The sequence below is a fragment of the Cuculus canorus genome, chromosome 1 (assembly GCF_017976375.1).
Source record: "Cuculus canorus isolate bCucCan1 chromosome 1, bCucCan1.pri, whole genome shotgun sequence".
In the NCBI taxonomy this organism is placed as follows: Eukaryota; Metazoa; Chordata; class Aves; order Cuculiformes; family Cuculidae; genus Cuculus; species Cuculus canorus.
The window spans coordinates 198,791,062-198,804,912 of record NC_071401.1 but is presented as its reverse complement, the minus strand read 5'-3'; the positions used below and the strand labels follow the sequence as shown (position 1 = coordinate 198,804,912).

At 38.0% G+C, this 13,851-nt stretch overlaps 1 protein-coding gene across 3 annotated transcripts in view; it reads left to right on the top strand.

Annotated features, from left to right (window-relative positions):
• SEMA3A (semaphorin 3A) overlaps positions 1-13,851 on the top strand; it is a 411,783-nt gene that overhangs the window by 348,927 nt on the left and 49,005 nt on the right. For all 3 annotated transcript variants that reach the window (XM_054066986.1, XM_054066976.1, XM_054066968.1), the window contains exon 8: positions 1,060-1,179. In XM_054066986.1, coding sequence (XP_053922961.1) covers positions 1,060-1,179 — 120 coding nt within the window. The remainder of the gene's footprint in view (positions 1-1,059; positions 1,180-13,851) is intronic.

Here is a 13,851-nt window from a genome sequence, read left to right as displayed (position 1 = left end):
TTCACATATGAGTGTAAAAGGGCACAGTCTTAAAAAATGCATTTTTAGCATTTGAATTCAGAGTAATTTCATGGACAAGCTCTAAATTAATACCAGAAAGATACGTGTTGTTCTTTGACCCCGATTGTTTTCTGTGGGTCTGATTGCTATGTACTGATTAATCTCTGTACCAGTTGGCAGGTATTTAACTTGACCTGGTACTCTGAATTTAGAGTCTCTGCCTCCTCCATAATACTTCTAGTTGGCTGAGCAGGGGCTCACTGGGACTCTAATATTATGAGTTTCATCTCCAGCTAGGCTATATATGTGCCATTTGCAGGCTGAAGTATCGCAGGTCAGTTTTTAATTCAGTTGTTCACTGTGATAGGCATGAGGTCAAGGTAGCAGGGAATGATCTCATTTATTCTCTCCCTTAGCTGTTGCCCTTTGCCAGTATCACAGTTACAAAAGTGGCAGGAGGAGAAAGACACGCTCTGTCTTTCCTCTAGAAGATACTGTTTTCAGAGGATTTCCTTGATTAGAAAAAAAAAAAAGGGAGAAAAACCCCAAAACAAAACAAAACCAAAGATCAACTGAAAGGCAGTTTCTATATGGAAAGTTCAAAGGTTTTTATGATTTTCTGAACCAAGAGTGAATGAGCCAGATTCTTGAATTCCTAACACAGAATCACAAACCCCCAGTAGGTCTCCAGCCCAGACTCCTGTTCAAAACAGGGTAACTTCACAGTTAGGTAAGTTTTTGGGGGCTGCATACTAGTGCCTGGCAGAGGTTGGTGTGCAAGCTTTCACTGTTCCAGCCTAAGAATCCAAACATGTTTTTGAGAAGTGGCTGCACTAGCAGGAATTGCCAGTCATTTGAAAGAGGTTACAGTTAAGCTGTGCAGTGAGAAAGTGGGTCTAATCATGTATTTTCTATGACAATGCATTGCATATGGCTTATTGCTTTGTAATTTTCTCATTATCCCTATTAGCGTAACATAAACATAGAACCGACAGCTTCCTCTGACTTACCATGACGGGAAAATTGAGAAACGTTACTTACAATTATGTCCTCCCACAGATGGAGAACTGTACTCTGGCACAGCAGCAGACTTCATGGGCCGAGACTTTGCCATTTTCCGAACTCTGGGGCATCATCATCCAATCAGAACAGAGCAGCATGACTCCCGGTGGCTAAATGGTATGTAAAGCATACATTTATCTGGTTATGTTCATCTAGCCGCTAAAAAATAGTACACAGCTTCATTCCAGCAACATCTGTGACATATACACCCCTCATTTCTTTGGAGCAGAATTTTGTCTTAAACCAGTTAAACTAATCAAAAGTGATTTATAAAGAAGGATTTTTGGTTTAATTACATTGAGATTTGTGTAGTGTGATTAAATTTAAAACATACACAGACACTATGGCTAACACATTCGTGTCACAGGAGCAGATTGCTGTAGGGTACAAGTTGAACAGAAGCTCAGGGCTTGTGGAGACATTGGCCACACGTCAACACAAAGTAGCTACAGAGCACTGGGAAGGGCTGTGCCTTGAATAGGCTTTAATTTTTGGCTGAATTGAAGGGAATCTGATGCTGGGTACCAAAGTCCAGAAGAAGTGAATCAGCAGAGCTTCCTGAGCAGGCCAGAGTTGTCAACAGTTTGGAAAAAGTGAAAGGGGTTCTGAGCATTCCGAACTATTCGGTTTCAAAATATTCAATAATTTAGCAAGCCACAATAGCTCGCATTATTGTTGGATTTTGCTAATCAAGTCTGTAGTTGGTTGTTTGCATGTATGTGGGGAGAAAGATAGTTTCAGAGGAAATCAAGAAATCTAGTTTTGGCTTCATGTACGAGAATACTTTAAAATGCATCTGAGTAATCTTTCCAAGTTCTACTGAAGTCAAAATTCCAATAACTGAAATAGAATTATACTTAGCTTTGGCTATACAAGGATATGAGTGTATTAGAACTGAGAATTCATCATTAGAAAAAGCTGACATTTAAGCGAGCTAAAGATACTAATTGTAGTTTTCTGAGTTAAATTTTATTTTAATTTTTTAAGAGTTTAGTAGCCACTTTTGCTGCAATGTTGCTTGTCTCTCCACTCCTGTTTTTGAATTCACAAATTATTTTATTCTTAGGTACTTTTCACTCCTAATCACATTATTTATGTCTGTGCTGAGGTCCAAGTTTTCTTATGTGGTTTTGCAATTTAGTGCAAACTGTTCTCACAGGTTTTTAATGTCTAAGAGAAGACTATGTTTTAACAACACAGTTTCTTATTAGCTACAGTCAGGAACTCTTAGTATCATATTGGTTATCATATTAGCTGCATATGTAATCCATAACAAAACCAATCCCAGACTCATAATCAAAACCACCAAGTGTTATTGTAGGTTGGATAAACAACTCAATTTATGGCATATACATTGGACATATGTAGCAGATAAGTGTGTATACGATGAGGCATATGAGTCTGTATTTTAATATGGCAAGTTGTATGAATCTGATTTTTGTTCTGTTAAATTTAGTTCTGTCATAATTCCTCTGGACTACTGTGAGGACAGATTCAGTTCTATCACATTTCAGTTCTACAGTCCGTGCAGAAATATTGTTCATTGGTTTATTCTACTATAACAATAGATATGATTTCTGGACTTCAGGAGACAGCAAAGTACAAGGCTCACAGATAGTATTCATCTGTCTGGGTACCTGGCAGAGTAACAATATGTTAAAGGAAACACAGCACCCACTTTTCTTAATGATAGACATAATGACTTAAAGTCCAATTGTGCAAGCAAAATCTGCTTTTATGCAGTAGATTTGCACAATGACAGCGTAGTCAGGAGGATTTATGCAGTGGGAAAGCACAGCCATTGTCCATAGCCTCTGTACTTCATTGCTGAAAATGTGTCATTCCTTTGTAGATGCAGTTATTCCGCACTAAATGTGAGAACTGCTTTTCCCAAATTAGCACTAAGGTTACATCTGACAGGATGCAGAACCCACAACTGCTTTGTGCTTAAAATGGGGAGGAGAAGACAGTTGCACATAAAGAGTTGACGAACCTCAAGCTTTCTAGTGTTCAAGTATTGTCTAAAATGAGCACAAAGTAGAAAGGCAGCATTTATTGCGGCACAGGGTGAAGATGGTTTTCAACTGTAACTGTAGCTCTTACCTATATTCCTGTATGGAAAGTCTCAAGCTAATTTAAGAAAGAACAATCAAGCAGAGACCTTTAGAAATTATTCTCATAACTGTTTGTAATTTAATAGAGAATGATCCTTAAGTACATTTTTGGAATCTATCTCTCTATTGCCACTTAATATATTTATATTCCTAATATGGATAGGTTGGCTTAAAAATCTGCACTACAATGTTCCTATTAAAGGCTCTAAGACTTTTACTGTTAGTTTCCCAGTGATAAAGTCCTGGCAGCTTTTCCACACAGTCCTCCTAATTTGAGCATCTACAGGGAAATCCAAAAATGATAATTATTTGGGTTTGAAACTCTGCAGGCATGCCAGTCCTTTGATTTTTTTTTTTTTTGTCATTTCTTTCTTTCAAATATAATTATAAAAGACACTTTGTATTTGCATGTATTTAAAGTGGATATACTTTTAATGAAACAAACTCTCACTGAAGGATGAGTGTACTCTCTTAAAGATCTGTATAAACTAGTTTTGAACTGGAAGTTTGCAGACCTTTATACATTTTTTTACTAAAGACATAGATTGCTGTATAGTTGTGAGTTTGTTTTTCTAGCTGCTTTCTACAGCATGCTTAGCCTCATATTAAAACACACTGTTCTAATGGACATACACTGGAAGCTGAATACAGACAGCAGTTCAGATCAAGCTTACAAAGAGAAATCCTCATCTTTTCATTGTGGACTTGAGAAGTGAGTTGGTGAAACATCCAGTTGTAAGTCCTTGCTAATATTTACTTCATTCAGGGCAGGAACTTGAAGCTGATTTTCCCTTATTAAGGCTAAGGTTAGAGCTGAGATGGTGCAGGGAACACAACAGTGTGGAACCAAAAATGGAGAAGATTGTTGCATACGAAGAGCTTGCAGACTTTTCCCAGAATTTAAATATCAACCTGAACCAGCGTAAAAGTAGGACAACATTGCACAGAACAGTTAAGTTTTTTGGATTTAATTATGAACACAGAGTTTCTACAGAGATCACACAGTCACTTTTTGGAGATGTTCCACCTTTCATAAGAAGTTGCATGTTGGTGGGAGGAGAGGTTTGAACTGTGCCCAGTCCAGGGAAGGTTGCTCACCAGAGGCTCTTAAAGACTTTTTAAGTCTTTTAAAGATATTAAATACTCACAGGCTTGTAAAGACATTTCATTTTGTGTAAATAATTAAACAGCCACCAAGCAAAATAAAGCAAGGGAGACTGATTCTATAGCCATGTAGTCAGGGCATTCATCTAGAAGGTAGAAAACCATACATCAGCCACTGTAGCAGTGTATATTTAATTATTGAGTTGGCCAGATGTGACATGGAGGCATTTGCGAAAACACAGCAAAATATGTCAGTGCTCAGGGAAGTCATCTCAGATATGAAAAGCCACAGTTCAATGCCCCAGACTGAATCATCCATTTGTTATAAACCATGTGCAAACTCACCCTGGACATTATTGGCTCCTCTGGCAAGCACATGTAGTTTCTCTGCATGAAAAGATTTGACAGTCCTTATTTGGTCCTAGTGAGGGTCAAAAATATTTTTGGACTTTCAGAAAAAAAAATGTTGAAATTGTAAAAATATCCCCTGTCCAGCTTTACTATAAGGAGCAATGGCTTTGGTGCTGCACATGCAACTTGCCCACGGGCAAAAAAAATGTTTTCCTTTAAATGTCCCATTGGCTTTTATATTTCAGAGCCATTAGAAGCTAGTGTTATTTCAAGAAAGCATAGATCAAGTCCTGCTTCTATGAACTGCTTCAGCAATAAAAAAAGATGAGTAGGAGGCTTGAGTCAGGTTAGAGCAGCTTCCCCTGGTACCAGGAAGCTCCCCGGTGAGCTGCATGCAGCGTTTGCTCTACACCTTCCGCAGCAGCATTCATGCAAGGGCTGAGGGCATGGCTGGAGGCAAGAAGGCAGAAATGGCAGAGCAGTGTACCAAAGCAAATTTCAAGCAATGCAAAAGCAGTTTACTGAAGGCAGTTTCCTGGCTGAAGATTAGGGGAGTTGAAGGAAAGCTTGAAGCCGTTCTCTTCTTCCCTAAGTTGAGCGCAGAGGATCTGGCCTTAAATTGTAAACATTTTGTAAAATGAATAACCATAAACATTTATTTCAGAGTGAAACAGAGTTGGTCTGCAGAAGATTTGAAATGAGATGAATTCACAAAAGATGCATTAAGATAGTATTGCAAATCTCTTTTTGCACCCCAGAAAAGTGAGAGAATACTGGCCTCACTCACTCTTTACTAGACCTGGAGTCAAGAGAGACTGTCAGTCTAAATTTCCAGCCTTGGCTTGGAATTTCCATGATTTTTATGGATTTAAACCAGCTCTATGATATTATTTTAGCATATTTTCCATGGCTTAATTTTTAAAGTGGAGTAGTAGCTGTGCTTAGTCCCCTGAGGTTATTGTCCTGGGTAATCTTTACTTTACAGTTACATAAACAGCTGAGAATTATAGAAGCTGAGCGACTGTTCAATAAAAAAGAAAATGCCCTCTTAAATTTCACAGGCTTCGAGGCAGGAACCATGGACTTGATAATCTCCTAGCATTCATACAGAACTTTAGCCATCACTTTATGTTGTTTCCACTTATGACAGCTTGTTGGATGTCCCAGCACTGGCAATATACAAATATAATTTTTAATATATACGTATTGCACAGTAGGGGAACGTATGGCAAGAGGAAGACAAGATTGCAGCTATTTATAGGATTTTTGCCTCTCTGATATAATGTTTTACATATGTCAGGATGTTTAGAAATTAGTATTTGTTCTCTTGAACTACCTTTGCTAAGACTTGGATGTGTTTGCTACATCCTTGAATCTGTAGTTTGTCTTTGTTCACTCACATCAACCCCTTTTCCCTCCTATATACGCACTGAAACCCTTTTCTGTGCTATTCCCTTAACCCTAAATGCTTCCCTGGTTTCCCACTTTCCAGCTCACCTTCTACATATTCCCAAATCAGATAAACAGAAGGCACTAAAATACCTGACACCAAAGGTGAACAGATTTGGAGAACAGCTGACCTACCATCATAGACAGGACCCAACCATCCTGGTACCTGGGGATTATTTCATAAAGCACATCTCAGTTATTCTTTGAGAACAGAGGTGATGAATGGTACAAGTAAAACAAATCTCCAGCAAGAAAGAGCTATATAAGTAAAGGACACTAAAAAACAGGGTATGAACTGCATATGAGTATATTTAGTGTTCAAAATCAGAAGTCTTAAACTATGGAGGGAATGACATTAGAAAAAAACTGCCCAGTAGAAGCAGTCAGTTAGGCAGGATAGGTGGTTTTAAGAGAAAGTTAAATCACATTTTATGTGTTGTCATGTAGCATGCTGCCTGACATCACAAGGGACTGCAGCGAGTAGACTAAGAATTTTTTCCCAGGTCTGCATTCCCATAAGTTTACAAGGGTATATTTAAACAGACTTACCAGTAAAAGTGAGGCTATTTTTTTCATATGTGTGTTGGCTTTTTATTGTTTTGTGATTTGAGGGGGAGTTCCCCTCAAGGATCTCTTGCATTTAAAATATGCATCTCTATATTAGAGCCAAATTAGTCAGCTGATATCTCCTATCATGCAGGCTGTAGTGTGGACCAAGTCCTGCACTTTCCCATCACTGCTTATACAGGCCTGAACAATTCTGACCCTTGCAGGAACAAAACATGTCCATATATGCAAGTCTCATTTCTCACTCAATACACCCTCCCACCCCTATTCCCATTATCTTCATTGCTGAGAGTAATAAAGAATTTCACAGTGATAATTTCACAGTGACAATTGCTAATGTCACCTAACACAGTGCTAGGAAGTACTCGGAAACTATGGCGGTGATGGCATAATAATGTGAACAGAATTGCTTACAAACTCAATTTACAGTTTTTTTTTTTCTCCTGTAAGTCTCTAGATCCAACTTTGAGAGGCTGAATATGAATTTTAAGTTGTTTCCCTCATTGCAATCTGACAAGTCTTTTCTCTATACATTTGTAGTACAACCCATTCATTTTCTCTTGGAAGAAATGTAGAATTTCTGAAATCGCAAAATAATCACTTGTTTCTTAATGTTGTTACTTGACATTTATACTGTCACTATCCTGAAATGGTTACAATTCAGGAAAATATAGGTCCAGGTGAATATGATCAGAAGACATTCATGTATTTGAACCAATTGACTCATCCAGTCTGATAACCACTCCCTATACCTTTATACAAAGTAAGAGGAACGTTTGATTCAGAAATCAAAGACCAAGTAGCAATTAGAGAATGGGTTTACAGTTTCTCTGGATGTGAGGATGATCATAAAGATGGTGAGTAAAGACAACTAGAAAAATTATCATCTTCCGTCAAGTGGCCTGACTGAAATTATTTTAAATCCTTCTGGGAAATAGATTTTATTATTGATCTCTCTCCCTCCTCTTTTCCCACTATAGTCTAGAATTTAGTCATTTTCTTTATTAATATTATTTATTAATAATGAGCTTTTGTTGTGTTTAGATATGAAAAATTGGTAAAAGTAGCCAAAGGGTAAGTTTTGAGGCTGGAGGGGAAAAAGCAGGGAAGAAAGATGAAGCAGAAGAGGGCACTCCCCTGGTTTGACTGCACATTTTGAGAGCTTCCTTATGCTCTAGAGAATATGACCTGGGGCAAAAAGACTTGCGTCAGTAAACATACTGGTCTGAGCTATAGCCACAATATGTTTAGGGATATTAGTACACAAATTAGTCCAGGAATACCTGACTTAGGATCTGTGTATATTTCATAGTTAACCATGGGCTCATTTATGAGTTTCAGTTTGGTCAGCCTTATTATCCACATAAAAAAATAATAGCTGGAAGTGTAGATTAGAAGCCATGCTTTGCTGCAATTCATACTGTGACTCACTTTATAGAGCATAGATGATCAAAAGTAATGGGAAAGCTCCTAGTGCTTTGTGCACTGTTCACACTGGAGACCAGAGAAGTTTATCTGCTGCACACAGTACAGTTTTAGGAAAGAAATTCATAGTTCTCAAGATAAGCACTGTGGAATATGACCCCAGTCCCAAACAGATCAGTGCATAGCCTCACGCTAAACCAGAGACTTGAAAGTGCTTGTTGGCTCGGGGATCTCTACTCACTCATCTACGCTGACTTGATCAGTTTGTGATGTGCCTTAGATTTGTTACATTTTAGGGGGGTTGTGTTAGTAGTGAATATGATATCAGGTCAATGATCAGGTGAACTTTATGTCAGGGAAAGATATGCGGAGTGTATGCAGAGTCCGTCCCATCACTGATGCTTTGACTCCTCTGGGGAAGGATGAAATTGGATGAAAAAGCCAGAACAAGCTCTGGCTAGCTAGATGTAGCTAAATAGGTGCACCTGGCTGCACAGTGCAAGTCAGGTTACCTCACTGGGGTGTTCAGAATCAAATTTGATAATAAGCAGCTTTGTAAAGTGATGATCTGTTCACATAAAGAAGGTGACAAACTCATAAGCAGTGGCAGCTGTGGCAATAATCTCCACTAGAAAGCTTTGTGTACTACTTTCAGTTAACATATGATTAAAAGGACAAGGTCTATCTATACATATATGTATAAATATAAACACATTATCCACCTGAATCAGTTTATAGGAAGCTTCTTTTCTTGCCCTGAAGATGAATTTCAATAGGGAAAAAAGGAAATTTGTCCAGGACAGGTGTAGTGTTCAGGTTCTAGGCCTGCACTCTGTTTTCCTTTTGGTGTAGGTCACGGTTGAATTACACAATATGGGTTTCTTTGTAATTATTATTTTTTTCAAAGATCTAAATCGGCTTAAGGAAAAGTTCAGATTAGGTGGCAGGATGTCGATGAAAAAGCCTATGTGTTATAGGCCTTGCAATTTCAAGTAAGTTTCCCATGATCCCTCAGATCTCTATGAGGGCTCATCACAGCTCTGATGCTGGGCAAACAGTGACTTTTAGCTACCAAATTGTGCCTGGTTTCCTGTTCACAAAAGTAACTAACCAATTTTTCAAGAAACAGAAACCTGCTTGTGGGAAATCACACAGCAGAATACTAATTGATCTACACAAAGCAGGAGTGGGTCTGTTACAGCCCCCTTCATTGGGATACAACATACATCTGAATCTTTCTTTTATGTTTTTGTGCTTGGTTTTTTTCCTCTTCTGCTCTAGCCATCAATTTAATGAGTGTTGACCCTGTCAATACCAATTTCCTATTCTCAGGCCACCACGTTCAGAGTTTGGTGAGCATTCAATAGAGATTTACTGTTGACTGGATAATTTGAGTTCATGTGTGTGGTGAAAAATTAGTGAGGAGAATTACCCAGAAAAGTGGATGCCATGACAATGCATGTCACCATGGTGTGACCAGCTCTGCTGACATAGGTTTCAAAAGCTCTCCCCCTGTGAAAATGGGGCCTGTTTGCAAATTAATTAGTTTCTGGCAGCAGCTTGATTGTTGACCCAAAGTTTGTAGAGTGGAAAAACAATCAGATTAGTGTGTTCAATATAAAGGCTCAGTGCGGTACTCAAGTGCAGTTTGCCAAACTATTGAAGCCGTGAATGGAGTGAAACAAATTCTTTTTTGAGAAGCCAAGGCAAAGGTTAAGTGTGATGTGACTAGAGCACGCTAGCCATGGGGTGGTGGTGGGAGAATTAGAGGTTTCAGCCACACAAAAATCAAGCAAGTCACATTGAATTTAATGAAATTCACAGCTTCAGACGCAAAAGTGTTTGGCAATGTTTAAGCATGTGTTAAAGGGAGAAATAAGATGCTTTGTTTTAAGAAGTATTCTTTGTACAGTCATGTGGAACAGCAGGGACTGAGCCTCTAAAGGGTATTAGAGACACTTCCTGAGCCTCCACGCTGTTTCTAAGCACCTGCAGACTTTGAGGTTTGTACTAGTTCCTCCCCCTCGCAACCACACACTAACTCTCTTTATCTCTAATGATTCAGTCCAAGCCTCCCATTCATCACCTCCAACATTTGGGCAGGTTTCCTATTTTAAATAGTGCTGGTGACACGACTCATGGGCAAACATATTAGAAATCAACCCTTGCAAATAGATAGACTAGCTAAAACTTGTTATTCAGGTAGTGAGAAAAAAGTTAAATACTAAAAAATACCATAGGCCAGATCTTTAACTGATAAGAAATGAGAATATCAGCCAAGAAAAATCTACTGATTTCTACTCGCTGCAGCGCTCAATTCATTTCATTAATAGGCTTTATTTTTTCAGTGCCTGTTTTTATATAAATCTGCCCTTCAACACCCATTTCTGGTGTTAATTGTTATTTATGTCCTTATAATATTTCTTTTATATCAAACAACGTTTATGCATGTTAAAAATTATTATTTTCTTAGTATGACAAAAAAAAAAGGAAAATGCCAACAAATGTGGAGGACACCATGTTTGTGGGCAACTGATGTACTCTTCTCTTGAACCAATATCTGGTCCTGTTGGCCTGGATCAGAACACCTGACAGAGCCAGGGGAATGGGAGAACAGAGCCAGCGAGCTGAAAATATGAAGGGCTCCACCGCCACATAGCTACCACTCCGTCAATTAACGTAGATGTCCAGCACACCTAGCAGAGTTAATGATGTCAGGACATAGACCCTTAGCCTGTTCCTTTCCCCCATTCCATGAAATTACAACTGTTAGTCTGTAACCTATGCAAACTCTGTGATTTGTTCTTGTTAATGGGGCTGAACCTAACCTCCTTTACACTAACATTCCTGAACCGTGAATTGCTTGTCCCAAAAGGCATTCAGTGTTGCTTGCAATTAACACAACTGATTGCTCAAAGCCAGCACCTGATGTGGCACGTAGCCAGCTGGAAACATAATTGGCTCCTCAGATGGAGAAACATCCACTTCAGAGTACAGTTTGTGATGACGGAATTCTTAGTTCAAAGTAAGCCAGGTATGTGAATACCTGGTCTATACATTAAAATCTCTGCCAGCTAGACACAGTGGAATCAAGTTGCAGACTCAAAGCCTCCCTTCTCTCTGTCTCCATTACTTCCCCTTTCCTTTGTTCATGAAATCATGTAAATTCCAATCTGAATGCTTGTAAGGCTAAGTAATTGCTTTTGTTCTTTGGGTTATTTAATTACAAATCTCGGCAGATGACAGGTCCTCTGCACTAAAGGAAGACATCACATTTGCACAGCTTCAGAATCCCAACACAAATGTGTGTGGCAAATCAGTGACTGCAGATTTATTCGTGCCCTCTGGGACCTGCACTGCCTTTTCAGCTTAGCATGCAATATGATTTAAATTACAGCTTGTGCAGAGCTGTGCCTTGGGATTACACTCCATGTTTCCAACTGTTTATAGTTCAGTGAGCTTTAACCTCTGTGTTTCTGAAAATTAAATAATGTCACGGCTGATATCAAACTGATGGCTGGTGCTAGATTGCTAAATACTGTCTTGTATTAAAAGCCTATTTTTACAACAAAGTGGAAACATCAATGAACTTAAGACACTGATAACACATTCAGGTAGTCCAAGAACACAATTCAGAAGTCACTCTAGCAAAGAATTTCAAAGCTAATATTAAGCTCCATTCTCAAGGATATATTCTGACTTCTGTATTTGGCAGAGTTTTATCTGTTGCCTTTACTAGACCAAGACTGGGCTTAACACAATACATTACTATTAGGGAGGCGCAAAGAGCATATAAGATCAAGAAGTGTAGATAGAGCATCTGTTGTAGTTAAAATCAGATCTGCAAATGTATAGTTTCATTATTTCTGAAGTACTATGATAAATCTTACATCTTGAGGACACTTTTCTGTTGCAGCTGTAGGATATCTTACTCTTTCTGTAGCCTTTCAACAGGAGAAGAAAAAACAGGTGGTTACAAACCTATGTTTAATATAGCATGTAGTTCCCCAGCTGATCAGTTTTCATCCTTTTTATAGTTTTAATTGATACAAAATCTTTTAGTCATTTTTCTTCATTTACTTCTGCAAACCCAATGTTTCCAGGATATATACTGTTCTAGTCCCACTTGAGCCACTTCACTGGGTTCTTTCCTGCAAAACCAAAGAGTGAAAGAGATTTTTCCACCAGCATCATTTGCATGGTAGAGCCTTATTCATGAGCATGATGTAAGAAAGAGAGAACGGGAAGAGGGCAAATGGGAGAGATAAATGGATACTTATTTTTCACTTGTAAAACTAGCATGTTTGACTAAATAACAAATAAAAGAAATAAAGAATACCCAAATACCATATTCACAGAACTACAGTGCTCATCAAAAAAAAGAAAAAAAAGCTTGACAAATGTTGCCTCATTTGATGCCTTTAAATTTTGACATTGCAGTAGATGCTGAACTTCCCGTTCTGCTGCGTTGCCAATGTGATACTTCTTTTTCTCCTTGATTTTTAAAACACCTTATATTACTTATCTCAGGCTTCAGTGCCTAGCTTTAAGTTTGAAAGTGCTGTCTAAAGTATCCCATATGTTGCTGTTCCATTGGGTTCTATGGATTTATATAAATCTATCCTTCTTGAACAGCTGGCTGTTAGTTTTGATTTTCTTATCGTGTAGATAGATGCTTTCACACACTATACAGTAAAAAAAGACGTAGTAATTTTATAGTAACATCTAAGATATGTCAAGGTCTACAGTTATTAGACAGCTAATATTTGATAGTCGGAAGAAGTGAATGCCTCATATGATGTGATAGTGTACAGATAAACGACTACAGTATTGAAACATGATAATGCTGCTTTTAAGAATTTGCCTCAAAAGCAGCAGTGCTGTCCAAAAGTTTCTGTATCTAACCAACATCTTGTAGTATAATAACAGAAAATTACCTCTTTCAAAGGCAAGGGTTAAACTCTAAACCTGTAAGACCATGATCCAGCAGAATTTAATATTCCTTGAACACTTAGGGTTGCTACAAGCTTACTAAGTAAATGAAGACAAATAGTTCCATTTATGATTTACTTTTTAAAGCAATAGGTTGGTCTGTGGTTTTGCTAGGTTCCTGGATTATGGAAAAGAGTATTTTTAACATATGCTTATATAGATGAATTTAATTTCCTTTTGGTAGGTTTGTAAAGATTTCTGTTCAGGTAAGTACAGCAAGATTTGTAGAAAGATTTTTATTAGACGAGTTGGCATAAGAAGAAACCAGATAACCTTTCAGGGACAGAAGATTTTTTACTGATGATCATTCAGAAAAACAGAAGTTATTTTAAATACTGAATTACATAGTTTTCCCATTCACTCTACAGCTGTTATTTGAAATCATTCAGTGATAATACTTTATCTGTGAATTTGGCCATATCTCTGAGAATTAGTGTTTATTGATTCTTTTACTGCTGTTTGAGCAAAATTCAATACCCTTATAAACAGTAAAAAGTGTTCCACTGATGTCAGTGAGATTAATCATATTTCCTGAGCTCTATGATAACATTTGGCACACTGTAAAATCTGACAGTCACATAGTACAGCTCTCTTCACTTACCCACTCCTTCCATCTCTGGTCCCTATCCTCCTGTTTCTCTAAAGGAACTTCCACTAAAGGCAGGAAAATCTCCATGAGAGGGAAAGGTGCAAAACCTTCCTATGAGATATTTTACATGGACTAGTGCGTCATCATCTTTTTTCACAAGATTGTGTAAATAGGTTGTCATTATTAATATTCAGTTCT